The 25,874-nt window shown below is 51.7% G+C and overlaps 9 protein-coding genes across 9 annotated transcripts; 5 read left to right on the top strand and 4 right to left on the bottom strand.

The window, feature by feature from the left end:
- Positions 1 to 78: 78 nt before the first annotated feature.
- MAA_05206 (glycosyl hydrolase family 2) lies at positions 79 to 2,698 on the bottom strand (the record flags this gene model as incomplete). The annotated part of the gene is made up of 2 exons (XM_007823204.1): positions 79 to 2,130; positions 2,189 to 2,698. The coding sequence occupies 2 exons, from the start codon at positions 2,696 to 2,698 to the stop codon at positions 79 to 81; spliced, it is 2,562 nt and encodes an 853-aa protein (XP_007821395.1).
- A 944-nt stretch (positions 2,699 to 3,642) lies between these two features.
- Positions 3,643 to 4,881, bottom strand: MAA_05205 (secretion-related small GTPase; the record flags this gene model as incomplete). The annotated part of the gene is made up of 4 exons (XM_007823203.2): positions 3,643 to 4,422; positions 4,490 to 4,619; positions 4,692 to 4,756; positions 4,819 to 4,881. The coding sequence occupies 4 exons, from the start codon at positions 4,879 to 4,881 to the stop codon at positions 3,643 to 3,645; spliced, it is 1,038 nt and encodes a 345-aa protein (XP_007821394.2).
- Positions 4,882 to 5,671: 790 nt separating this feature from the next.
- On the top strand, positions 5,672 to 6,567 carry MAA_05204 (uncharacterized protein; the record flags this gene model as incomplete). Its single annotated transcript, XM_007823202.1, has 3 exons — positions 5,672 to 5,709; positions 5,766 to 6,018; positions 6,079 to 6,567. The coding sequence occupies 3 exons, from the start codon at positions 5,672 to 5,674 to the stop codon at positions 6,565 to 6,567; spliced, it is 780 nt and encodes a 259-aa protein (XP_007821393.1).
- A 375-nt stretch (positions 6,568 to 6,942) lies between these two features.
- Positions 6,943 to 8,069, top strand: MAA_05203 (D-isomer specific 2-hydroxyacid dehydrogenase, NAD-binding protein; the record flags this gene model as incomplete). The annotated part of the gene is made up of 2 exons (XM_007823201.1): positions 6,943 to 7,126; positions 7,192 to 8,069. The coding sequence occupies 2 exons, from the start codon at positions 6,943 to 6,945 to the stop codon at positions 8,067 to 8,069; spliced, it is 1,062 nt and encodes a 353-aa protein (XP_007821392.1).
- Positions 8,070 to 8,975: 906 nt separating this feature from the next.
- MAA_10854 (uncharacterized protein) lies at positions 8,976 to 11,574 on the top strand (the record flags this gene model as incomplete). The annotated part of the gene is made up of 6 exons (XM_011412773.1): positions 8,976 to 9,039; positions 9,112 to 9,139; positions 9,203 to 10,586; positions 10,674 to 11,168; positions 11,228 to 11,351; positions 11,411 to 11,574. 6 exons carry the CDS (start codon positions 8,976 to 8,978, stop codon positions 11,572 to 11,574), a joined length of 2,259 nt encoding a protein of 752 aa, XP_011411075.1.
- Positions 11,575 to 12,978: 1,404 nt separating this feature from the next.
- MAA_05202 (ferric-chelate reductase) lies at positions 12,979 to 18,087 on the top strand (the record flags this gene model as incomplete). Its single annotated transcript, XM_007823200.2, has 8 exons — positions 12,979 to 13,628; positions 13,699 to 15,295; positions 15,743 to 16,084; positions 16,155 to 16,492; positions 16,554 to 16,783; positions 16,838 to 16,899; positions 16,949 to 17,070; positions 17,118 to 18,087. 8 exons carry the CDS (start codon positions 12,979 to 12,981, stop codon positions 18,085 to 18,087), a joined length of 4,311 nt encoding a protein of 1,436 aa, XP_007821391.2.
- A 237-nt stretch (positions 18,088 to 18,324) lies between these two features.
- Positions 18,325 to 18,708, bottom strand: MAA_05201 (uncharacterized protein; the record flags this gene model as incomplete). Its single annotated transcript, XM_007823199.1, has 1 exon — positions 18,325 to 18,708. The coding sequence occupies one exon, from the start codon at positions 18,706 to 18,708 to the stop codon at positions 18,325 to 18,327; it is 384 nt and encodes a 127-aa protein (XP_007821390.1).
- A 1,669-nt stretch (positions 18,709 to 20,377) lies between these two features.
- On the bottom strand, positions 20,378 to 22,129 carry MAA_05200 (ATP-grasp fold protein; the record flags this gene model as incomplete). Its single annotated transcript, XM_007823198.1, has 1 exon — positions 20,378 to 22,129. One exon carries the CDS (start codon positions 22,127 to 22,129, stop codon positions 20,378 to 20,380), a length of 1,752 nt encoding a protein of 583 aa, XP_007821389.1.
- Positions 22,130 to 24,733: 2,604 nt separating this feature from the next.
- Positions 24,734 to 25,770, top strand: MAA_05199 (UPF0047 domain protein; the record flags this gene model as incomplete). Its single annotated transcript, XM_007823197.1, has 4 exons — positions 24,734 to 25,146; positions 25,218 to 25,458; positions 25,521 to 25,596; positions 25,655 to 25,770. The coding sequence occupies 4 exons, from the start codon at positions 24,734 to 24,736 to the stop codon at positions 25,768 to 25,770; spliced, it is 846 nt and encodes a 281-aa protein (XP_007821388.1).
- Between the last annotated feature and the right edge of the window lie 104 nt (positions 25,771 to 25,874).

The raw sequence follows: 25,874 nt of genomic DNA on the forward strand, positions 1-25,874 counted from the left end.
GCCATGCTTTTAAGTTTTCAATTTCAACTATCACGTCCATTAATCTATGGATTTAGTGATTTTCAACCATGTTTACCTTCAGCTCAACATGTTCAAGTATTGTGTCGTAAATTTAGTGTCTTTGGTAACTCCCTTCACACCGATAGACACAATTTCACCTGGCACAATGTCGATCAAATTATCATCAAACTTGACGTTGTCGTCGTCGCACTCCACCGCGACGCCCTTGACTGGCACTTCGGCACTGAGTTCAATTGCATCCCTTGTCGTGCAAAGTTGCGCCCTCAGATGCTTTGGCTTTTGAAGGTGCAGGTACTTCAGTGGCTCTGGCCAATTGACATGGCGGGCGATTTGCTTGCCCTCTTGGTATAGATATGCCGCCATCACAGTTCTACCTTCTTCACCTACATTCTTCTTGGTGACGGGGACGTTCATCGAGATGATCTCGGTTGAAGCATTGGCTGGGAAGAAATGCCTTAAAGAGACAGTGTGTGAGTATGTTTCACGTCCAGTTTCTACGTCCCAAGCCTTGACGACACAGTCTGCTGTCAAGTCTTCCAGATTCAGGTTGGAGCCCCAGATCTCAATCTTGATCTCCCTCTCAATGTGAACTCGAGTATACTTGTCCTTGGCATGAGTGTGCTCTCGTCGTGTCATGCCAACCGAAATGGGTGCCATTTCTCGTTTGACCGTGTAATATGCGTGTTTTGGCCGCAGATAATAGTCGCAAATCGCCCAAGATGTCACTGGCCAACAATCATTAATTTGCCACACGAGAGCGCCGGCACAGTACTCGCGACCGGGACCTCTCCATTCTCGCTTCCATAGTCGGTACGCCGACGCAATGCATTCGGCTTGCATCAACTGCGTGCAGTATATATAGTATTCCAAAGGATCGGGGGCGTAGCGAATATTCTCCACCAAGTACAAGGCGAGGCGGCGCTCATGGCCAGCAGCCTTGTTATGGAAGTCGACGGTAGCAGACTGAGCAAATCGTTCAGGGTCATTCTTACCCTTGGGTAGGTACGACTCGATAGTCTTAATGGATGGGAATGCCTCCATTCCGAATTCGGAAACGAATCGACCAACGAGCTTGTCAAAATTTTGGTACTTCTCCTGTGAGCCATGCCAGACGTTCCACTGATGAATATCCCCCATCGTTGGATCGGTGGTGTTTTTACCACCCCAAGGACTCCCTGGATGATAGTAAGTGCTTGGAATCAATTCCCTGCATATGTCTGGTAGGACTTTTTCGTAAATATATCGCGCAGGGAAATCGCTATGTAGCCAATTGTCGGGATTTTCATCCTTTGGATCATAGCCAAGCTTTTCACTCTCAGCATACTGATAATCTTCATTGTTGCCAGCCCAAATAACTATTGAAGGATGGTGGCGCAGTCTCTTGACGTTTTGACGAGCTTCTCGCTCGACTGATTTCAAGAAGCTGGCATGCGCTGGGTAGTTTCCACAGCCAAACATGAAGTCTTGCCAGACCAAGATACCAAGCTCATCACAAGCATCGTAAAGAGGTTCTTCTTCATAGATGCCCCCGCCCCATACACGCAACATGAACTGGTTGCCATTCGCCACCATCTTGACCCAATCGTAGTATCGTTCCTTGGATATACGAGGTATGAAATTGTCGGCAGGAATCCAGTTACTGCCTCCACAAAAAATAGGAATGTTGTTCACTTGAAAGAAGAAAGTCGTTCCCGGTTGGTCAAGGAGAGGCCGTTGAATTAGCTCAACTTTGCGCAGACCGATCCTCTTGGACGAAGAGTCCAGTTCGGCACTTTCGTCTAGTAACGTCGCCTTAATAGTGTAGAGTGGCTGGCTGCCATATCGAATTGGATACCAGAGCTCCGGGTTCTGGACTTTGAATGTAGCCACAGCCTCGCCGTCCTTGATGCGAACTGTCTCGGACGAGACACTCTTATTGCCGAGAGATATGTTAAAGCGGACATGCGATGCGGCACCCTCAACTATAGCATGGGCTACTACTCTGGCGCTCTTGAGAGAAGACTCAACATCAATTTCAGCATGCAAGTCGGCCAGGCGAGATTCGTACAATTCCAAGTGAATCGGTCGCCAGGGACCACAGGTTATCAGTTCGGGACCCCAATCCCAGCCCTGCAAGATATTAACACTCTGTGGCCTTGGGCTATGTCATGTGAATAATCCGACTTACCCAATGGTACTGGGATTTCCTTACACCAAGACGAGAAATATCCCCATTCCAGCAACCCCACTTGTGATCTGGATGTTTTTCAATCTCCTTCCAGCCACGAAGGTACGCAGCGTCAAACGTAATGACCAGCTCGTTATCACCTGTCTTTCTCAATACATCGCTGACATCAACCCTTTCAGAAACTAACATGTTGTCAGCTTCTAGTATTATTTTGCCGTTCAGGACCACTGTGGCAAAAGTGTCAAGCCCATCGAAGGCAAGTACGGCCTTTGCCTTGCCATTGGTCTCTGGTGAAGAGAAGATTGTTTTGTATGTCCAGGCCGTTTCGCCTATCCACTGAACTTCGTTCTCATTCTGGCCAATATAAGGATCTGGAATGAGTTCATGGTGGAGAAGATCAAGATGAATGTGTGTGGGAAATTGAGACACGGCCAGGTAGGAAGCATCATCCTTCTCGGCTTGTTTGAACTGCCAGTTCTGGTTAATGGGGATACTAGTTCGCGTAAGCATTTTAAGGATATTTGCGACCCCTATTCAAATAGATAGACTGTGGTTGGGGACGATAGACATAAAGAGGCTGATGAGGGGAAAAAAAATCAGAGTTGGGTTTTGCCAGAACCAACTCTATGAGATATTTCACCTAGAGAGATTGCGCTTGACAAGTTGACAGCTTGGCGGGTGACACTGGAGGGGCAGTGAGGGGCAGGTAGCTCTGGCATGGCAGTTGGGGAAGGAGCATCCGAGAAATTGGTTCACGACTTGAGCTAAGACAAATGGCATGCAAGTATCGACAGTGATACGCCGAGATTACGCACAACACCATGATATTCTTATAAGCGTGTCCCTTCCATCGTGAAACCAGATGCTTCGTCGCCCAGTGTTGTCCTTCATATATCCGGCGCGATGAGTTGGACTGACCCTAGACGGGAATTCATCATGCCGCTAGCTCTACGCCCCGATCCACCAGCTGCCCCGCCGCCGTCCCGTGGCTCTATGCCTTTGATGGAGACATGACACATGCAAAGACAGGCCTGCCCCGTGCAGAATACACCGAGATGGTATTTGTTTGTGAAGAATATGGAATACAGAAATGCTGAGTAATACATATACTGCAAAACTCGTAGCGAATGGCTCGGTCCATTATTATGTGCTCATAGGATGTCATAGGTAAGGGGTAAAGTATGCCAAGGCGAACAAAATCAGGACGAGGACAATAAGGGTGTCTTCAGTCCAGGAAAAGAGAAACAAAAACCGCCCCTCAGCTGCTTTCTTCCAGCAGTGTCTCTCCTCGAGACATCTATTCTCCCCAACGCCGGCAACGCTGAACGTAACAAATGGAATGGCACACAGCAACATGCATGATCGGTGACTCGAAAACGAATACTTGCCAAATGGCTTCAATAGCCAGGTATTTCTTGCTTCTCCCACAGTCGACCGCACATACGTCTCTCCGATCAGCAGCATCCTCCACCTCTTCGATTACGACTGCTTAGCGTAAACACTTCCTCCCACTCCCTTAACCCCCAGTTCTGATTCCTGTTCCTCCCCCGCTTGCGACGTCGTAGGCCGCTTATGTTGTCGTCGATTGTGGCACCGGTCATGGAGCTCTTAATACTGCCGCCGTCGCTGGCTGTGTTCCAGCCACCACCATCGCCGTATTGTATGCCGCTCATGGGATCGTCGGGGTCGATGTCCCCCAGCTCGATCTTGGTTAATATCATTCGCGCGAGGCGGGCAAACACTTCTTCTACGCCCTCTCCATTCAACGCACTGACCTCTGTGACCACAGGGATCCCAGCAGTGCTCGCCCATCGGGTTGCTTCCGAGGTGCTGATTTCTCGTCCGTCAGGCGCAATCGTTGCTCGTTGCTGCGTACCAGCGCTAATAGAGCCGCCGTAGTCCCTTCCCGTAATTGTTCCGGTTGTGCTCGTAGTAGATATTGAGAGTGAACTCGCACCACCGGCCGTTATTGTAGAGGTCGAACCAACACTGCTGGGTGTTGGCGGTGGCAAGCTTGTATCGATCAACGACTCAGAAGCAAGGTCAAGTTTGTTCCCAACAAGCATCAGACTCAAATTTGGTGATGCAAGCGCCCGCGCATCGTTGAGAAATGGTTGAATACCCCGGAAGGATGCATGTGATGTAATGTCATAGACCAAGATGGCACCAGCCGCTCCGCGGTAATATGATCTTGAAACCGATCGAAACCTTTCCGTGCCGGCAGTATCCCATAGCTGAGTGAAGTTGGTCAGAGTGCACACTGGCAGACAAGACAGGATTTGGGGAGAGTTATCCTCGTACTTGGAGCTTGATTCGCTTCCTCCGCGCTCCCGTTCCGACCTTGATAATCTTGCTCGCGAACTCGACACCGATTGTTTGTGACGACAAAACGCGCCACTCGTTTTTGACGAAGCGATGCAATAGGCAGGATCTGTCGCAAGCCGGTAAGCGGAGCTCCCATGAGGTCCGAGGCATATACTTTGCAAGCCCAAAGCCTACTTACTTTCCCGTGCCACTGGGTCCAAGAAGTATAATCTTGGCTAGATAATCATACATGCTCCCTAGCTCCTGCATCCGTCGTCAGCGCCACCACAGGCTATTCCGCACATTCCGAGGCCTCGCAAGCGTACCTGATCGCGGGACGTACCCGTGCTCTCGTCACTGGCACCAGAGGAACCTCGTGGCCTCGCCATAGTGGGCAACGGTGTGCATACAACCTGAGCGATTCAGTTGCAAGTTGAGTTGAATGCGCATGGGTGATTGATGTTGAAAATCTCGACCAGCGGCGAGCAAAAGGATGCTGGTGGCTGAGGAGTGTGGATTGATTAGCGACGTGAGATGAACATGACATGATGCGCATCTCCTGGCAGCGCATGACGCGACGTCGGTGAAGATGACTAAGCATATTGGCTGGTAGAGTGAGCCTTCGAGTTGTCACATATGCGTTTGATCGACGAGATCTTAGGCCCGGAGCTACACATAAATTTTATGTTCATAAGGCAAGAAACAAGATACATGAATAAAACAACAAAAGTTTTCCAACCCTTACATGTGTGCTCAAAGGGGAGGATACACGTTTACCCTTCCTTTGAGTAACCTTTGAAAAATGGCACAAACGGGCAAACATTGTGGTACACTACGTTCGATGCCCGCGGCAATAACAATAATTTGGCTTCCTGTATTTTTCGTTGTGGAACACGTACGCAAATGAAGAAGCTATCATGCCATGAAGCCTTACTCTAAACATCGCCACAAACCGAGGCGGATACTGCCTTCATGCTTTGTACATTGTGAGATAGCTGACCTAAATAGGCAATTTGCGGGGCAATGGCTTACTGCGTGTCTACAAGGAAGCTTCTCAGCCGAGGTTCCTCAACCTGGTGGCCAGTGACCACAAGCCGAGCACATCCATTTCCTCATTCACTTTCAGTTTCAAGAGAATTTCATGCGTCCGACCCTGGATTCGAGCAGCATCCTTTCACTATGAAGATTGAAAACCGCACGTTTCTCATTTCCGGAGGGTATGCAGCCACCCCGTTGCCACGACCTTTCACATGTTTACTGACATGACCTGCAGAGCCTCCGGCCTGGGCAAAGCATGCGCTCTTGAACTCATCAAGAACGGCGCCAATGTTGCCATCCTTGACATGAATGAAGATGGCCATGAACTTGTCAAAGAAGTTGGGTCATCTGCCAAATTCTTCGTGTGCGATGTTTTGAACACGGAGAGTATCACAAAGGCTGTTCAAGGCACAGCCGAGTGGGCCAAGGCTTCAAACAAGCCGATTGGAGGTGTTATACCTGCTGCGGGAGTCTCGACTCCGGCCACGGTATGTTGAAAAGAACTCAAGGCCGACAAGCTGAGAAACGAAAGCCCTGACTTGTTGAAGATCCTGGATCGAGATGGCGCCCCCTTCAGCCTCGACGACGTCGACTTCGTCCTGGGCGTCAACCTGCGCGGGACTCTGGACCTTGTCCGCCAGGGCGTGGCTGAAATCGCCAAAACAGAGGAGGGACCGGACGGAGAGCGCGGCATCGTCATCATGGTGGCCAGTTCCGCCGCCTTCGACGGCCAAAAGGGTCAGATCTCATACTCGGCCAGCAAGGGCGCCGTTGCCGCCATGACCTTGCCCATGGCGCGAGATCTTGCGCGCTTCGGTATTCGCGTCGTGACGATTGCGCCCTCGCTGTTTGAGACGAGAATGACTAGCATGATGAGCGGAAAGGTGAGGAAGTCGCTGGAGGCCACATTTGAATTCCCCAAGAGGTCGGGGCAGCCGGAGGAGTTTGCAGGGCTGGTGAAGCACTCGATTGAGAATGTTATGCTTAATGGCACTGTTATCAGGTTGGACGGTGGCTCAAGGCCGAGTAAGATTTAAAATTGGACTTTGTTGGCTGGAGATACTGGTCCAACAACCGCAGGCAAGGGGGCGCACCAGGATACATGAAGCGCCAAAAAAATATATACTGATCGCTTAATGCTACAATAATTCATCTTCAATGTTCAAATACACGGACGTGAAAACAATTACCTCCGTGTAAGCAACTATTGGGTTACACGGTGCGACCTGGCCAGTATCACACAGTGTGCACTTCCGGACATGGCGGAATCACCCGAAGCCTCAGGAACTATTATTGCCTTTGCTTATCAATCACGAACTATTATATCAAGGCGACAAGGACAGGAACATCGCCCACTTTGAATTGGGTCGAATTGCAAAAAGTTGGTATTCTTTTTTAACCGACTGGCCAACATGGTCACAAACGTAGCTGTGCTCGACGACTACCAGAGCTTCGCACCCCCTCACTTCGACAAGCTCGACGCCAACTTTGCCGTGACTTATATCCCGGATACCCTCCTTCCTTACAACCATCCAAATACGCCGCAAACTGTCAAAGATGAGATTGTTAAAAGACTGGAGCCGTTTGATGTCATATGTGAGCTCCCCCCTCCCCTCAGACGCGACACTCGGAAATGTTCAGCTCGTAGCTCACCATTCCAGCCACGATGCGGGAACGCACACCCCTCCCAGCCGATCTCATAAACCGCCTTCCCAACCTCAAACTCATCCTGAGCTGCGGCCGCCGCAACAAGGCTATTGACATGGATGCTGCGCAAAAGCGCGGCATACCCGTCACCGCCGCCACGGACGACCAGGCCGGGCCGGTAGACAGCACCACCGAGCACGTCATCGCCATGATTCTCAGCGTTACTAGAAACATTGCGAAGAATGACGCGGCCGTCAAGGCCGGCGCCTGGCAAACAGACGCCGTCACCGGCGTATCCGGCAAAACGCTCGGCCTCGTTGGTCTAGGCCGCCTGGGCGGTGCGGTGGCGCGCATCATGAGTCTCGCCTTCGGCATGAAGATTATCGCGTGGAGCACCAACCTGACTCAGGAGGCGGCGGATGCCCAGGCCAAGGAGCAGGGCTTGCCCGTCGAACAGGCCAACGGCGAAAAGACCTTCAAAGCCGTCAGTCGCGAGGAGCTGTTCGGCGCGGCGGACGTGGTGAGTGTCCATTTGGTTCTGTCCGACCGGTCAAGGGGCTTGGTCACGGAGGCAGACTTGTCCAGGATGAAGCCGTCGTCCTTCTTCGTCAACACCTCGCGGGGTCCGTTGGTGGTGGAGAGGGACCTGCTTAATATCCTCGAGGCTGGCAAGATTAGAGGCGCCGCGTTGGATGTGTTTGATCTGGAGCCGTTGCCGGGCGATAGCGAGTGGCGGAGGCCGGATTGGGGCACGAATGGGAAGAGCCAGGTGCTGGTTACACCGCACGTTGCGTACGTCGAGGAGAGAAGCATTAATGGGTTTTACGAGCAGCAGGTGGATGATTTGGTGGCTTGGTCGGCAGGCAGGCCGTTGAAGCGGACAATGTATTAAGGTCTTTTGTTCATGGGCAAGTATGCGCCTACTTTTAGGCTCGAAGCTATGGCCTATCTCTGGTTGTCAACCCATCGGATAGGTTGTTTAGTCATGGGGTTGAGAAGATCAAGGTTCTGAACCTAGGTTGCTTCAGTGAACATGGCCGCCTAGTTCTTTGACGAGTTTGATGTTGGCGTTGTGGCAACTTCTTTGTTTGTCGGCAGTCCTTCATGCTGGTGAGAACTGCCTTCTGCGTACGGAGATATTCTGCTGTCACAGCGTCGTGTTCCAAGTTCAAGGATAGCTGGCAGATAAGCTGCCCGGTGGTGAACTTGTTGGTTTTTACACAAAATTTGTTGATGGTACAGTACTGTGCAACGGAGACATCTGTGATGTTGCCGTGATTCTCGTGTAAAGGCGGGCTACGAGGCAAGTGTGAACGCGGCTTTTGCAGTGGCGAACCAGTGTATCACGACGAATGCGCTGAATAGTCGTTTATGATATTCACTCGTAGTTAAGGGGCTAAGCATATGAGCACTCTGCAAGAACAGTCCGAGAGCAGAAGCTGAACAGATGACCGACAATCAAGGGCATCAGGAGTGAGGTCGCCTTGGGCCGATCGGTGCCATTAATGAACCATTAAACAGACAGGAAAAATCGCCCATGAAGCAGGCTCAAGGCTTGGAGAACAGGCGAATATCTGCTGAACTATCCCTGTATTCCTCTTAAACATGGCTACTGCCCGTATCTCTGCAGCTTGACTTTACTGCAGGCGAATTCTTGTCTACCATTTAAAATGTGCTGCTCCTCTCCATCCCGGGCACTCAGCCTTATTACTTTATTTACCGTGCATACTGGCAACGTCATGTTGTTTCGTTTTATTTTCATCACTTTAGATGGATCTAAGCCGTTAACTACTCTATAATGCCTTCCACAACATGCTTCCTGTGTGGCTTCGCGATCCTTGAAGGACACCAAGTACGCGCTGGTAAGTATGGAATCTGCCGAACTCGCCTGTCTAGTGTTGAAGTAGATGCTAATGTAGGCAAATATGTTGCAGTGTATAAAAAGGCACCATCTGACGACATGTAGGTCGTCTTGCACCCGAATATCGTTCTTGTCCCGTAACAACTAATGACTCAAGTACGCAGCAATCGCAATACACCGACCACTGACGTCCTGCTCTCGAATCTTCTTCCATACGACGATGGCTTTCTATGGCTACAGAATAACTTGGAACATCCTATGCTTATTGCCTGCGTAACCACCAACGAACGGCCAGAGTATCATGGCTTGCTATATGGCTTCCGTCCCTTCCACGAAGGACCAATTCGGCCTGGTTATCCAATTCACGAACCGTGCTACAAAATTCTTTGGCAAGTCCAGGGGGGGTTGGACATGAAGGCAGATCTACAGGCCATCTTTGACGTCTGCACATCGTTCCCTTTGAGCAACGAAGGCGCCTTCTGGGGACACAATCATGAAATGCTACAACCGCTCGCGCCGCCCGAGGGGGAGGATGGCTTTTTTAACTTGTATAGCGGAGAGTCTTTCTCATTAGGGAGAGATTGCCACTATGCCGAGAGTCCCATGGACCCGAATGACCTGCCAGAGATGCATGAAATGATGGCGAGACTTGAAGGTCACCCCAACCCTGTTAAAGGTGCACAAAACAGCATTAGCATATGCACCAAAGAGACGCCGCGAGAAGAACGAAAAACGTTGCCATGCGTTTCAAGGACATCGCCTCATTTATTGCGAACGCTGCCAAACGAAGTCATTGCGGAGATTCTCATTTATCTACATAGTGCTAGCGTGAGGAACCTCCAACTGGCGGATCCAATCTTTACCGATTCCCAAAAGTTCCTCAGATTCTGGGAGTCTCGGTTCGCTCCGGATCGTGATCTCTGGTATGTGTACGAGACGATGCCTCGTGGCTTGGGCGACCGGTGGGATCTTTGGTATCAGCTGTGCATCAAGTACCACAATTGTCGTGCAGCTATCAACCGGAGACGAATATTGCGATTGACTCACCGAATGTGCCATCTCATACATCAAAGACATGAAAACGCCAAGCTCATGAGAGGCTCGCCATCAGACATTACAAACGACGAGGCCTTCTGGCAGAACGATGGCCATGACAACAAAATCTCATTGTGTACGGTGCCAAATATAACGGGGATAATTGATCAAAATATCGAGCTTCATGACGACCTAAGGCATGTTGCTTTCTCTTTCACCACGGTTGCTAGTCAGCGTTACATATCTGGACTTCGACTCTACGGTGCCAATAACGAGGAGAAGACGCTGGGCTACTTTCATTCCAAGGGCTACTCAACACCCTCTTGCGGTTATCAGAGTCGGGCGGGAGAATTCATCACAGGATTCGATATCGCCCTGGATAATCTCGGGGTTCGGGGCTTGCGCGTTCTCACAGAGTCTGGGAAGCCTTTTGAATGGGTAGGGGAGCATACAGGGCTTCCAAAGCGCAGGCTTACTGCTGCCTTTAACGACGGCAATCCCGTCCCGCGATGTGTGAAGCAGATCAGGTGCAGTTTCGATGCAAGTCACCACCCGTCACCCCCAAACTAGAATGTGCTATGACTAACTGACTGACTATAGGGATTCAAACTCGTCGGCATCGCCATATGCTCTACCTCTGATCCGTGGCCCTCCGTCTCGCAAGATGACGAAGGGTTTGCACGGGAGGTCCGGCGCAAGGACCAGCAACTAGATCTGCGCATAGTGCCTGGAAAGGAGACTTGGTATCCAGACCTACCACCACTGGGTTTGAAATACGTTAGATTGAACAAGGCTGACCGCCCTCTGCAGCAGCCGTATCATTATTGCATCTTTGGCGGATCTCGAGGAGAGCGGCTGCGATACCTCAAAAGGGTCATCATCAGAGCAGACAAGCATGTGCGCTCTGTAGGTTTTCATTTCGATAAGGACGGCGAAAGAATGGAGCAAATGGAATTCACCCGGCCACGCTACGGACTCAAACTCGGAGAAGACCTGGCCATGGTTTCGCTCGCCATTGACGGCGCAGGAGGGGAGCGGATTACCAGAGTCGAGAGTGTCCTTGACCCTTGGACCAAGATACTAGTGAGCCTCCAGGTGAGCCGTCGACGTTTGTCTATTTATTACTATTAGATATCTGACGTGTTGAAATCTAGATTTTTACCAACAAGGGCCAGACAATCTGCTCGCGGACTACTAGCAGCCCAGAGAATGCTACCCGCTCGGAGAATGCGCCGAGCAAAGACACAGTAGACATTTACGACATTACGCAAAGTCCATGTGAGACGGGAAGAATTGTGGTGGGCTTCTTTGGCACAATGACGGCTCACACTTCCCAGGGCGGTATATCAAGCATTGGGGTTGTGTGCATGTAGCCCCCAAGCACTGCCGTGATTCGAGAAGGGGCGAAATGTCAACTGAGCTTCTTGTCAATACGTTTTACGATACCCCGTACATTTCATTTACAAAGGGCAGCGATGCAAATACATTTGGGTCGTCTTGAGAATGTTTCAAAAGGCCTTCATTGTGCATCTAATGAAGACGACCAACCAAAATATGGCCTCTTCTCGTAAGAGGCCTAAACGCATCGTGTCTTACATTGAATGGAACAAGCAGTCTGCTTCCCTTGCACCGGGATCAAATTCAGTTGCAAATTCTTCTCCACCGTCAACCTTGGTTTGCCTGGACACGCTGGAGTACTTATGTGGAGATTTGCCGTCAAAGAACCTGCTCTTATTCTCTCACCCGCGAGCCAATCACAGGAACCGTATAACTCTAAAGTAAGTTGAAACGGAGATGTTGAAGAATTTGCGCCCCCCTGCCAATTGAAATTCCCCTGCTCTCCTTCGCTATGACCCCGTATCTGTCAATGTGGCGTTGGAGCCATTGACTTTATCGAGACTTTTGTGTACGGTTGTTCAACCAAGCTAGCAGCATCTGTTGATGACAGATGGCTGGTGAGAGTGCAATTTTGGTTACATAGAGCTATGGTGTATTTTCTGAATAGAATGAATTTGCATCTTTAGGTTGCGGCGCAAGAAACGTGACAGATGCCTGGTCGGTAACTGTTGGTCTCGTATGTTGTCGCGCATGAATGATAACTCCGTTCATGTCGACACCGCATTCGGGCCCCCCAGTTTATTTTTATTATTTTGCAAGATGGTGCCAATGCGTCGAGGTGGATTAGATACCAATGAAGAAGACAAAGCCGCCCGAATTCTATTCAACTGAAACGTGGCACGTGGAGTTTTGCTGTTTCTTTGCCAAGTAACTGCCAATCGGGATATTGGACGATGGAAGGTCATCTCTCCACTATTTTGCATGACCAAGATATCTTCTGGAAACAATCACACGCATGTAGATATGTACTACCAGTGACTTGTCCCTGGTTTCCTGAATCACCGTCGCGGTGCGACTCTGATTGGGCCTGACTTACACCGACCAAGCCGACGCCCAGTCATGGCAGTTACGCAGTTGCAACAGATTAATGATGCCCTACAAAGACCGACACCACGCTGACTCCCTTCAAACTTGAAAATTGATTTTGTAACCTGGTTTCCTTCAGCGTTGAGGATTTTTGACCCACAAGCAGACCCCAGACGTCTGACTCGACATAGTCCCTTTGCGGATACTCTGAGCGCAAATGAGCAACATGTCGGGGATGGAAGGGTTTAAACATGACAAGATGTCGTCTTGGCAGTAAACTACACCAGCCCACAGCCTCAAATAAATACTCCGGATACTCCTGTCCGTCTAGACCGCGTAGCAAAAATACCGCCGAGCTGATGTTGCCAACAATCCTTACGAGCTGTCAACGTTGCATGAGGACCGAAAGACTGCCGGCGAGATTCGATACCAGCCTTGCTCCGTCTACAGACAAGAGGAGCAACAACTCGAGATTCGGATAATGGCGTCCAAATGGATCGCCTGCGGGCTGGTCCTGCAGGCAGGGCTGGCCGCCGCCGACGGAACAGGAATGGTAGGGCTAGGCAAGACAATGTACAACCCGCCTTGCGCTTTTGCTTGCCGCGCCTCGATTTCATCCTGCCCGCTGCTGTGTACGCCAAAGGGAGAAGACGCAGAGACACCGCCGGAGTGCTTCACAACCGACCAGGCTTTTATGCGCACGCTGGCGCTGTGCATTAGCATGTACTGCAGCCAGTTTGACCACCCTTCACTCGCCAAGATCGAAGACTACTGGGAGTCGCATCTGGCTTCCAGCACCGTGGCAAAGTTCGAGTGGAAGCCGGCCATGTCCTACGGCGAGGCACTTCGCCTTGCCAAGATTGACGAGCAGAATGCTGTTGGACGCAGTCAGACTTCAGCCGGCGGCGGTGACCACCACGGCCACAAGCGACAGCTGCTGCCCCGACACGGAGGGAGCCATGGCTCCGGAGACGAGCACGACGAAATGGACCATGTGGACAGCCCCTTGCCCGTCATCAAACCTCGGGCCCCTCTCAATGTCACCAGCGTGGTGGCCCAGAAGGACTGGACCAAAAGCTACAACGGCGCCAAGGGGTTCGAGATCAACGAAGCCGGCCATGCGAAATACACGTAAGTACGACGGGGACGATTCTGACCGCGCTGTGGTATTGTGTTCCTCTAACGAGAAAATTACGCGCAGCCTCGTTCTTCTGCTGGTGGCGCTCTTCGCGCCGGTGGTCCTCTCTCTGGTCCGCTTCGTCCCGGGGCTCAGTCGCAGCCGCACATGGCAATGGGTCAGCTCGATGCTCGTCGAGCCGCCGGCATGGGGCAAATCGCACCGCGAGCCCGTGTCCCCGTACACGGGGGGCGGGCTGATGCCCACCAGAGGACAGGCGCTCTACATCCTGCTCATCTCCGTGCTCAACACGGTCTTCCTGGTGGCCCCCTACGCGGCACTCTTCCCGCAGACCTCGTTCCCGTCGGTAGAGTCCATGGAGATCAGCACAATCGGCAACCGGGCCGGCGTGCTGGCAATGGGCAACATGGTGGCGCTCTTCGTCTTCTCCGCCAGGAACAACGTCCTCCTGTGGCTGACGGACTGGCCGTACGACACCTTCATCCTGCTGCACAGGTGGCTCGGGTACTGGACCATCCTGCTCGCCGTCATCCACTCGCTCATGCTGTTCGGGTACTACGTCGCCGAGGGGATGTACGAGGACGAGGCGGCGAAGCTGTACTGGACATGGGGCATCGTCGCGACGGTCTGCGGCGCCGCGCTCTGGCCCAGCTCGCTCCTGGTCGTGAGACAAAAGGCCTACGAGCTGTTCCTGTGCACGCACCAGGTGCTGGTGGTGTTCTTCGTCGTCGGGTACTACTACCACATCTGGGAGCGGTACAGGCACAACTGGGGCTATGAGATTTGGGTATTCGTCGCGATTGCGGTCTGGCTCCTGGAGCGCTCGGCCAGGCTGCTGCGCGTGGGCTTGGCCGGCCTCAAGACGGCGGTCGTGTCGCCGGTCGAGGGGTCCGACGGGGACTATGTCCGCGTCGACATCGAGGACACCTTTGCCGAGGGCGTCGCGTACCTCTACTTTCCGACGCTCTCGTGGCGGTTCTGGGAGAACCACCCGTTCTCCATCGCGTCGTCCTTCTCGGCCCATGCGACGGACGCGGGTGGCAGTCTGGAGAAGCTGCACGTGACAGACGTGGAAAAGACGGCCCGAACATCAACTCGCAGCGCAGAGGTCGAAGTCGAGGCCAAGGCCGACTCCCCGTCCACAACTGCGTCTACAGTCACCACACGGCCGTCGGGCAAGACCAGGGTGACCATCGCCGTCAGGGTCCGGTCAAGCATGACGGCGCGCCTCGCCGCCAGAGTCTCGGCCGCCGGGGGCCCGATCCGGATCCCCGTTTTCCTCGAAGGCTCGTACCACTCCTCGGCCGGGAGCCAGCTGTCGCGGTGCACGCGGATCCTGTGTATAGCCGGCGGCGTCGGCGTCAGCGCCGTCTTGCCGATTCTGCGCCAGCACGGAAATCGACCAGCCCGGCTGTGCTGGGGCATCCGCAACGACAGCCTCAGGTCCGTCTTCAGGGACGAAATAAGCGGCCTTTCAGCCACGGTCGATGTCGAGACGCACGTTGGGTCGCGGATGGACGTCGGCTCCATTCTTCGAGAAGAGCTGACAGCGCCGTGTGGATCCGAAGACCGGGGTCCCATTGGAGTCGTCGTCTGTGGCCCGCCGGGAATGGCTGATGATGTCCGGAACACCATCTGCACCCTGGGCCGCAGTGCAACAGTGAGGGGAGGGTTAGTATTGATGGATGAAACGTTTAGTTGGTAGATGGCTCCTAGAGGAGAGTCGTAGATTATTATTATTATTACTATCATTATCGATTTTTTTTTTAAAAAAAAAAGATCAATTATAACAAAAACTTTTTTGTGTTCTTTGTTAGATTCAAAACGTACAAAAAAGCCCTAGTCTCCGTCGTCACAAAGGGGCCACGATGTGGGGCGCTTATCAATCTTATCAGATGACTCTTCGCCAAGCTAACGAGTAAAGACTAAAAAAAGGGCGCAATGCATCCAACTCGCTTTGGTAAATCGACATTCCGCAGCCGGCAGCACAGATGAGATGATTCCAACCACGCGTCTGGCATCAGCGCTCTGCTGGTGCCTCGTAGTCCGGCTTGCAGCAGCAAAGCCGCCCAGACGATCCGCCGACTTGTGCCTACAATCGTGCCAGAATGCGCTGGCGCCAGTGCGCTTCAGCGACGCCGAGGTCTTGCCCGCCAAGTCGAGGGTCGAGATGTGCCGAAGCCAAAGGGCCGTCACGTCCATGTATCTGTGCCTGGATATGTTCTGCGAGCAGGACGCGCGGGCCGCCGAGGTTGCGGCCCTGAACGAGACGTGTGTCGGGGCCGACATGGATGCGCTTCCTCCCATTTCCATCATTTCGAATTACACGCCGGGCGACATTGAGCGGTTGCGGCACATCAGGCTCGGTGAGACGTTTGCGCCCAACGCCACGGTGAAGGAGGTTGTCGTGCCGGCTTTTGAGCTTTACAAAGCGTGGTTTGACACATTGGTAAGGAGGGCTGTCTACTCGTGTGTTGTGTATTCGCCAGCGAAGCTTGAGCTAATGTTGGGGAAAAAAGGACGCGTACAGATACGTCACCCATCACCACTTTTTGTACGGCTTTTCCATGATTTTGTTTTGGTTGGCTGTGTTGGCTATAGGTGTTGGCAACAGAATCATACTCGGATGCATCCGCTTCTTGAAAACGTACCGACTGTACCGCAGCCGCCGCTCTGAGACGGCAACATGGGTGAAGAGCAGGATTGTCATACCCGCAACCTTTGGGTACAGATGCGCCACGGAGGTATGGTGCGGCACGATTCCGCCTCGGATACAGAGTCTCACAATTGCGGCGTTTGCCATCATGAATCTTGCATTTAGCATATTCGGGTACAAAATCACACCCGTCAATCTCTAGTATGTGCTGCCGGGTTATGCTCTGATTCCAATTTGACCCGACCATGGCTGACCTTGATAGTTTCTCTACACCAACGCGACAGTGGCTGCGCTACGTTTCCGACCGGACGGGGATTATTTCGTTTGCCAACTTCCCCATCATTTGGCTCTTTGGCATGCGTAACAACTTTGCCATTTGGCTTACGGGGTGGGACTTTGGCACGTATAACAACTTTCACCGCTGGGTGGCCAGGATTGCCACTCTTCAGGCTGTTGTTCATTCGCTGGGGTATACGGTGCTGATTCTGAAAGGTACGTCAGAGCTAATCAGGTGTATATTGGGCTCTCCTATTGACTTCGTCTCAGAAGGAGGATGGACATATTTCGCTTGGTGGTGGACGCAAATGTTCTGGCTCGCGGGTGAAGTGGTGAGTCTTTCTAATTTCATATGTTACGGAGACTTGCTGACATTGACAGGCCACGGTGCTCATGTGCGCCTTGATGGCTTGCTCCATCTACTGGCTACGGCGCCAAAAGTACGAGCTGTTCCTCGTATTACACATTGGAATGTCGATATTTATCCTCGTCACTATGCTCGGGTGAGTGGTCCAGCTGTTGGGCCCAAGGGCAATGCTAACCCTGTTAGCCACGTTTCCATCTTCAACGGCCATTACGACGCCTTCTTCTGGGTCCCCGTATTCATATGGGTATTCGACAGAGTCCTACGCATCCTCCGAATAATCTTCTTCAACCCGACGATAAAGCCCACCGTCGCCACCGCAACGTACAACCTGTCCACAAACATTGTGCGGCTCCACGTTCCGTGTCATTTCAGAGCACACAAAGTTCGACCGGGGACGTATTATTATCTCTCAGTCATCGATGACAAGCGATTTTGGGAAAGTCACCCGTTTACCGTGGCATCTGTTTCAGACTCGCATCTGCCAGGAAAGCCCTTCGGGGAGCAAGCCCCCCTCCTCGAGTCAGATGTAATCTGTGCAGAGGAGCAAGAGATGGCCAAGCCAAACTCGAAGTTTCTCACGTTTCTCATCAGGCCATACGACAGCTTTACAGCTCGACTGAAAGATCTGGCCTCGGAGGACTCCCCGCAGCCAGCGTCAATACGGGTGCTGGTGGATGGGCCGTACGGACACAGCCAGCCGCTACACCTGTTCGACCACGTCTTGTTCGTCGTAGGAGGCAGCGGCGTTGTCGTGCCCATGTCCTATCTCAAGGTCTTGACGGGCCGCAACAAGCAAACAACGTCCACTCACATCCACTGGGCGATACGAGAGCCAGAGTTCGCAGCGGAGGTACTGTCGAATGACATGGCAGAAGCTCTCGGCGATGCGAGTTTCGCCATCGACTTGTACTTTTCTGCCGAGACGGAGAGAAACATTGGCGCAAACATGCCGCCCAAAGCGTCACGGCATTATAGACGACCAAACGCCGCGGCGATTATTCTCGCCGCCGCGGAAGATGCAGGCGAACGCACTCTTGCCGTCGTTGCATGCGGTCCAGCCAAAATGGCCGACGACGCCAGAAGGGCCGTAACAGAAGCTTTGGACATTTTCCCTTGTCAGATGGAGTATTTTGAGGAGAGTTTTAGATGGTAGCGCGCATTAGACATGATTCACGATAGAAATAGACACGACAGGCAGCATTCACACTCAGAATGTTAAAACAACGTAGCGACTTGAGAAATATCCCATGATTCATATACTTCATAACAAACGCAGACAGCTGCATCAACCAAGCGCGCCCGCCTCACTGTGAGGCCGCCGGCGAACTGCCAAAATTCCGACACGCAACAGCCGTGATTCAAACTATCCCCCCCTTCCAAAACGGCCACATTATGCCTTTTGGGCCTCCTCGGCCCTCTGGGCCGCCAAACCAGCCAGCTTTTCCGCGGCGGCACCTAGAGATTTGGGGTCGGCGCCCTGAATCATGGACTGGCCATTGACGGCAACCTGCTTGCCCTCCTTGAAGAACAAAAACGTGGGCATCGCCGAGATGCGGTACTTCTGGGCCACGGCCTGGACGTGGTCGACGTTGACCTTGGCAAACGCCAAGTAGCCCGGCTTGCTGTGCTTGGCTGCCAGGGATTCGAAGATGGGGGCGATGGTTCGGCAGGGCGGGCACCAGTCGGCGAAGAAGTCGACCACCACGTAGGTGGTTGAGGAGAGGAGGGCCTCGAGCTCCTCAGGCGAGGTGATGTGCTGGGCTGCGTGAGCCATTTTGAAGTTGTGCGTAGTCTTGTTCGAGTACGTGGGTTGGTTGACGCGGCTGGTGGATGTGTGGCCTGTGTCTCGTACGTATATGCGTGCGAAGAGAAGATTGAAGCTGTCCCTTTTTGTTTGATGTAGGTTGTCGAGTCCCAAGCTGGAGCTGGTGCTTGCTTAAGTATGACGACGGTTGGAGGGGGGAAGCTTCTGGCGTGCTTCGATGAGGTGGGGCTTTGTAATCGGCGACTAGGTCTTAGAAATTGGCCACGCAGAAAGATTCCACACATTCCACATGGCTTTGATAGGTCTGGTGGGGCTGCGCCGGCCGTTCGGCATCTGAATCCATGTCTGGTTCTCGGGGTTTGGTGCCGCACTGTATGATTTTGCATCACGGGGACTAACCTTTTTCGATCTTTCTTTTTTTTCAGCCAGTCTTTTGGGATTTTGGCTGTAGCCGAGTGGTGTAGTTCAACAGTCAATATTGCCGCACAGATGCACACACCGCCGCCATGTTTCTTCCTTTTATGACCTGTAGCCAAGTGGCCCCCTGTTAAAATTAGGATATTTCCAGATTCGGAACCACCGGGGTTGCAGATTGGCCATGATCCCACAGCTGTGATACCATGGCATGTAGTGTATCTATATCATTAAATGACAAAAAAATCCATCACTCACTACCTGCCCCCGGCGACGAGCCACAACGTTGTCTAGCGCAACAGACTAGCTGAGAAGACTATAGACTTGACACCATGGTTCCAGCGCCAGTTGGAGTCGCATTTTAGGTGGATTGGAAGAGTGGAAGGACGTGATGTCACTCAATCGGGGGGGTTAATTGCTTAACCAATTATTCGGTTTCGATGTGGCGGTTTCGATCATTCGATGTGCAGTTACACTCAATGCCGGAGATGGCGTTTTCGGTGTTGGTTCATCCCAGTCGCCGTGCCGGATTTTACGTTAGTACTAGTAGGACATATTCACCTTGCGATGTTTGAGTATGCCGACCCCAAGCCGAGTGACTCTACTGTCTAGTCTAGTGGTTCCATGTCTAAAAACACCCCAGCCAGTACATAATGTCCGATACCCCCAAAGGAGCCTAGCACTGAGCAGCACGACTGGCAGGAGGCACCGGGCTGTCTGTTCAGGCTGGGCCCACCAGACCAGCCATGACTGTTAACATCCCAGGTGCCACCAGACCTACTAAGCACTACCCCGCCAGTCATCAATCTTCTTGGAATCACAACTTAACTTGCCGCACACCTTCTTTCCCTAGCTAAATTGATCCGTTGCTACTCAATCGCAGCTCGTGTGCGTCCTCTCATTGTTTCCGTCGCTCTTTTCTCTGTCACGATGCCTCTCATGTCAGATTGACATTACGAAGAAAGATTCAGACTTCAGAGACTTGTACGATCCTGGCCATAGAGCTGTCGTGGCAACGGCGAAACGTCAGCCGGATAAGTCGATGGAATTGGGCACATATTACAGCAGGAGATTAAGCGGCAGATCAAGGCAAATTCCTCGATAGCCGCACATTCTCTACAGGCAGTTAAAGCTTTGCTGCTGGTTAAAGCTTTGCTGCTGGTTCACACTGAGTTTTCATGAAAAAAAAAAAAAAAGGTCATCCTCGACATCAGAAAAACAAAAATCATTACGAATTACGAATCAGACGTCTGCATGAAACACCTCAATTCGGAAGTTGAACCCCCCCGACCATAACGTCTCTAGTATCACCATCTACCCTTTCAAACCTGAAATAGGTGGTGTAAATGCGATCTCCCGTGGCAGGCGACGTCCAGGAATACTGTCTCTCTCTGCACTCCAAACGCCAGCCTTTAGGCTCGCAAAACGACTCCATGCTCGCGAGATGATTAGTCGAATGCATAAAGTCGTATCCCGATTTCTTGAGATTCTCATTATAGACATCCGGGATTTCGTCTACGCTAATCGTGACGGACTTGTTTGCGAGGGCGAAGCACAGCACCATGACAAAGGAAAACATCTCGGGGCGCAGAAAATGCATCGACGAGAGACAATTGATATGATCGACGCTCTTGCCATGATCCACGTTGCTGATTTTGAGCAGAGTTGTCTCCATGGAGTCCGTAAAAAGGGCATCGTAAACCCCGGATGACCGGCAAATGTCCAACATCCCAGGGGAGATATCGCATCCTAGAAGGCGATACTCCTGACTTGCGGCGGCGACGGCGGGAGAAGAGGATTTCTTGCTCTCCGCCAGCGCTCGGCCAAAGATTCCAGTTCCACATGCGAGGTCGAGCACCGTTCCAGAGAATTCAAACCGATCAGCTAGTCGCCTGGCCGATTCAAGCATGGTGGCCGCTTGGTTAACAAGTGTGTCATACTTGGGTGCAAGGCCGTCATACGTGGATGCGATCTTTGGTTGATGGGACCACTGGTCCGGATGGCCAAGCATATGGTTCGCGATGAAGATGTTGATTACTGCAGGATATCCGCCTGGCAGACTGTGTATAATGGGCAGATCCTGGAATACCCCGTCCGGCATGAAGGCTGCCGGCTGGGGATTCACCTCGATGGCAAAGACTTCTCCTGTCGTCGTGGCGCGGAGATCAACATCGCACCCCATGTTGCTGCCTTTACAGCCGCTGATGGTGAATGCTTCCAGGGCCACTTGCTGAAGACGTTCGAACAAGGTGGGATTGTGCTGCTTCTGCAGAAGCTCGATACGAGTCTCTTGGTCGAACTTCAAGTCAAAGGTAAGGAACTTGTCCTTGCTTGTGGTTTGCTTCGTATTGTACACGAATGGCGTCAGGGCAATGCAGCTCTGACCCATTTCTACAACAGAGCAAGTATAGTCCTTGCCGTCTATGTACTCCTGTACAACAACATCGTCGTTGTCCTGGCTAGTAGGGTCGTAGGAGCTCGCGTACTCAACTGGGTCTTTTATACCCAAAGCGTGTGCACGTCTAACGCGTGCCTCGTGCAATGATTTGTTGATGCGACCAAGAGCCAAATCTAGCTCCTCTTGATTATGGCAGACGGAGTGTTCGTCGATCAGCTGGCTGGAACAGCCATTGGCCGGCTTGACGAACAGCGGGAAACGATCAGCGCCAGGAACGGGTGGTGTTCCGTGGAGTCTCGCGGCTTTATAGAAGTCATTCTTCGTCTTGGACCGTTCCCAGCTGCGGACACCGCAGGACGGCAAGCCCAGAGACTCGAAGTAGCGGCTGGCTAACGTGCCTGCAACAGGGTCATCGAGGGTGCCCCAGAGAAAGTTGAAGTAGAAATCGAACCCTTCGGCAACAGCAGCATCTATCTCTTGCTGTGCGTTGTCTTTGTGTATGAAGCGGTATGTGAATTCGTGCTGTGAGGTAAAGAGGCCAGGCTGGGATGAATCGTGGAGGTCTCCAAGCACAGAGTCAGAGCCCTCATAGGATGATTGGAAGACACAAATTCTCATGACGGCTCCTAATGGTCGAAAAAAAGTACTGTAGTTCTTTACTGGGATTGGCATAGTTGAGAATTCAGTTCCTGACTGTGGCCGGAGGATGTTGGTTTTTAAATTCCTATCAGCTTAAACAAAGTCAAATCGACGCTTCGTCAGTAGCCCTATCGAGAATGAATTGGCAATATTTATGGTCGTACATATGACCTGTCGGCGGCCCATATATGCAGCTCTCGCATGTTCTGTGACCCGTATCAAGCATGATTTTGACGATATGGCACGGGCCGTTTCACAGATATTTATAATTGCATTGCACCTGCGGGCTGTGGTGTTTGTGCTACAAAAAAGGGCTGTTCGTGTTCCCGTGTGCCATATAACAGCAACAGTCTACTCTGTATATATGTCTGGTGTAAACTATCCCTGTCTATGAATGCAACATGAAATATTACTCTTAAAATAAGTTTATATCTCTTGTAAAGTTTTTTTACCTTATTCTTTACAAGGTATATTTTACCAAAATTTTGCAACATATCTCATCAAGGTATTAGGGACTTAAGACTCTTGAAACTAAAAGATGATTCGCTGTGGTCTTGTATACTAAACTAGGCAGTTAGTAGCATGTCCAAGCGATTTTTGGTATCACAAATAGCACAACTCATCGTATCTGCGGACCTGTAGAACGTAATTGGTTGGTGTGATTGAGAGAAACAACAGCCTTGCCACCGAGGAGGTTCCTCCACCTTTGGTAGTGCAGCTTGTGATAGTTGGGATCCCGTTGCGTTATATGCCATGTAAGAGCCGTGACTGGCTGTTGCGATTTTGATGAGGCCCAACAGGGTCCGACCCGCGTCGAAAAACACAGCGCCTGTTGGACGACGCGACACAAATCATGTCCGCTTTAGGTATTGATGCAAATTGGCTGCATCTCTACACATATAGCCTAAATAACCAATTGTTCCATGACGATTACACGCAGCTCGTACGAGATTTACTCGACGCCCTAACAGATCACCACATTTGAGTTGCTATCCTTATTGGGCCACATCAATCTGAGTTGCACGACCAAAGGTGGAGGAACCTCTGGTAATGCAGGTTGCCATTTCTCTCTATCGCACATTCTGCACATGCCGCTGTCCCTTTATTGCATGCCGTCGTGAGCCAGCCACGGTCGAACCGTTGGGCATTATCGAGAGCGAAGCTTGGAATAGACGACAAGGCTCTGGGGCAGGACGGGCCATTTCCCGGCTTCACACCGATGAATAGTCATGAATAGCCATCAACGGCGCTCTTCGGGCAAGGAGAATACTAGGACCGCAGATACCCTGTCGCACCACTTCAAGGCGCAGCAAGCGGTGATAGTGTAGCGTCATAGGCGGTCGAGCATTGTTCATAACCACGGAGCATAGAAACGAGTTAGACGGCACTCTCATATGACCCAGTCGTATGGATAAATGCTCAAGATTAAGCCAGCTGATGGAATTAGAATAATAGGTCTTCTGAGGCCCATTTTTAGGTCGAGGAAGAATTACAGGCCGAACCAGAGCAAGGTAGTGGCAAATCGCACCAAGCCCAGTACGTTATCGGCCGCAGGCGGTTTACAAAACGCCTGGCTGGTAGAACGGTGGCAGGTGCCGGCGGTTGCGCTTGCTAATTCAAACTTGACGTCACTGGTTATGTCGTGACTTATGCCAGCTGCAATACAAAGTGGAGGAAACTCCAGCGTGCAAGTCGTTATCCCTCTTTATGTATCACAGGTTGAATAACTCCATGCAACTAGTTGACTTTTCTCCAGCACCGGTCCTGGGGGCAGACACAAACAATCCACCTGTTCCCTCCAGCCTTCATATCCAACTGCCAAGCCAAAACCACAAAGCATCAGACGCCATTGATCCTCACCGAGCCCGAATGAGGCCACGGTTCAGGCATATTGTATTCAATACTCCCTGCCCCAATGAGAATAGAGAATGGAGTTATTGGACACAGCCGTGCGTCTCAATTCGCCAGAGACAGAGAGTTGGTGCGGATAATTACTGATCGAGCATCAGCACGATGCAGCAAATATCCACCCACCATGCAGCTAAATTTCCCACAAATGATGTTCCATGATCACTATTAGCTGTCCATCTACCGTCGCCCGAATCACAAAATCCGATCGGTCTCCCCGTCCCAATCACACATACAACGACCTACACGTGAACTCCACAAAACGGTCTTCATTGCTAAAATCCCGGAGAATCAACGACGGTTGCCGTCAGCACCATTCTCTAGCGCGAGGCACAATGTCACCTACCGAGTCAAGGAAGGATGGGCCGAGGCGATAGTGTGGTTTCGACTTCACGCAGTGGATGGTGGTTTACCAGCACTGGCCGAGAATCCTTTGCTGAAACAGAAGAACACGCCGAAGCGCCTAGAGGCCATTACAATGCTCCATGCCGCGCTTCACACAATGCCCATTCCCACAAGTTTCTCGCTCCGGCCCGACTTGTCGCTCTTTTCCCCAATCCAGTGGGTTGGCAATAACCACCAACTTGGAGTATTAAAGCGCCATGGCCCCCAGGGGGAAATAATGGCATGCGTGAATTGCCCTAGGTTCCCCATCAGGCTGTTGGTAATTTCAGGATGCGCACCTTTATCAAGCGAGTTTTGGCTGCCGCATGTCTGGCGGCCACGGCTTCGGCTGTGACGCCCATCTCCGATTCGGACATGAACCAAATGCTGAACGAGGGAGGAGTCAGTCTTGCCATGAAGGCTCAGCCAATGTTCTTCTTTGGACAGGCAATGAAACAACCCCCCTGTATTCCTACGTTTGCAACCACTCCAGATGGAAAGCAAGTCCCGTCTTCCAAGCTCTGCGCATTCCCAGATGTTGGCTGTGAGTGCCGAAACCCAGGTGTTGGCATCGGCAATCCTAGTCCTTCTTTTCCCATCTATTACAGTTACCAGAAATGCTCTGATACCTCGGTGAGAGTCGCCTACAACTTGTTCTACACAAAAGATGGCAGCGAACCGAACAAGGTCTTTGGACATCCTTAGTAAGACGCTTGATTAGATCCCCTCGGAGGGACTTGACGTATTAGATCAAATGTGCTGACGAGTGTCATAGCGACTGGGAACGCGTCATTATTGTTTTCACAAAGGCCGCTGATGGGAACTGGCGGCCGGACCAGTTGTTCCTCTCTCAGCACAGCGGCTATGGTCGTTTGCAGTGGGCCAAGATACAGAATACGATAAACCGTGAAGACGCGACCAAACCTCGCGGCGGCGACGACGGAAGAAAGTACCTCGACCATCCCAAGGTCTACGTTGAGTGGAGCAAGCACGCCCATCGCGACACACGTAATACGGTAAGAATCATCGGCATCAGTCGAGCTCTGCGACGTGTATAATGAACTTACACTGTTTTCAGGGTTGGAACGATCCCCTGTCCCAGCTCACGGACAACGCTTTCCGGTCCAACGACTGGTGGTACTTTCCCAGACGAGGTAAGGAATCCTGGAGCATCTTGTCTTCCGAGTCCTTTCTCTGAATATCACAACACAGATGACTACATCCGAGCGGATCGATCAACCGATATTGGAAGACTCCTGGGGAGCTTTGACTGGGGAGATGCCTCGTCAAACCCGCCATCAGTGCACGATGGCCTTTGCACTGCTTAAGAATATATAGATGTATATATATATCTTGTATATATGTTCATAATCACGTCCTGCAGAGATGCTGTATAACCGCGTCGAATAGAATTTCATCTCTCATCCTCCAT

Source organism: Metarhizium robertsii (assembly GCF_000187425.2).
Source record: "Metarhizium robertsii ARSEF 23 chromosome Unknown MAA_Scf_2, whole genome shotgun sequence".
Classification (NCBI taxonomy): domain Eukaryota; kingdom Fungi; phylum Ascomycota; class Sordariomycetes; order Hypocreales; family Clavicipitaceae; genus Metarhizium; species Metarhizium robertsii.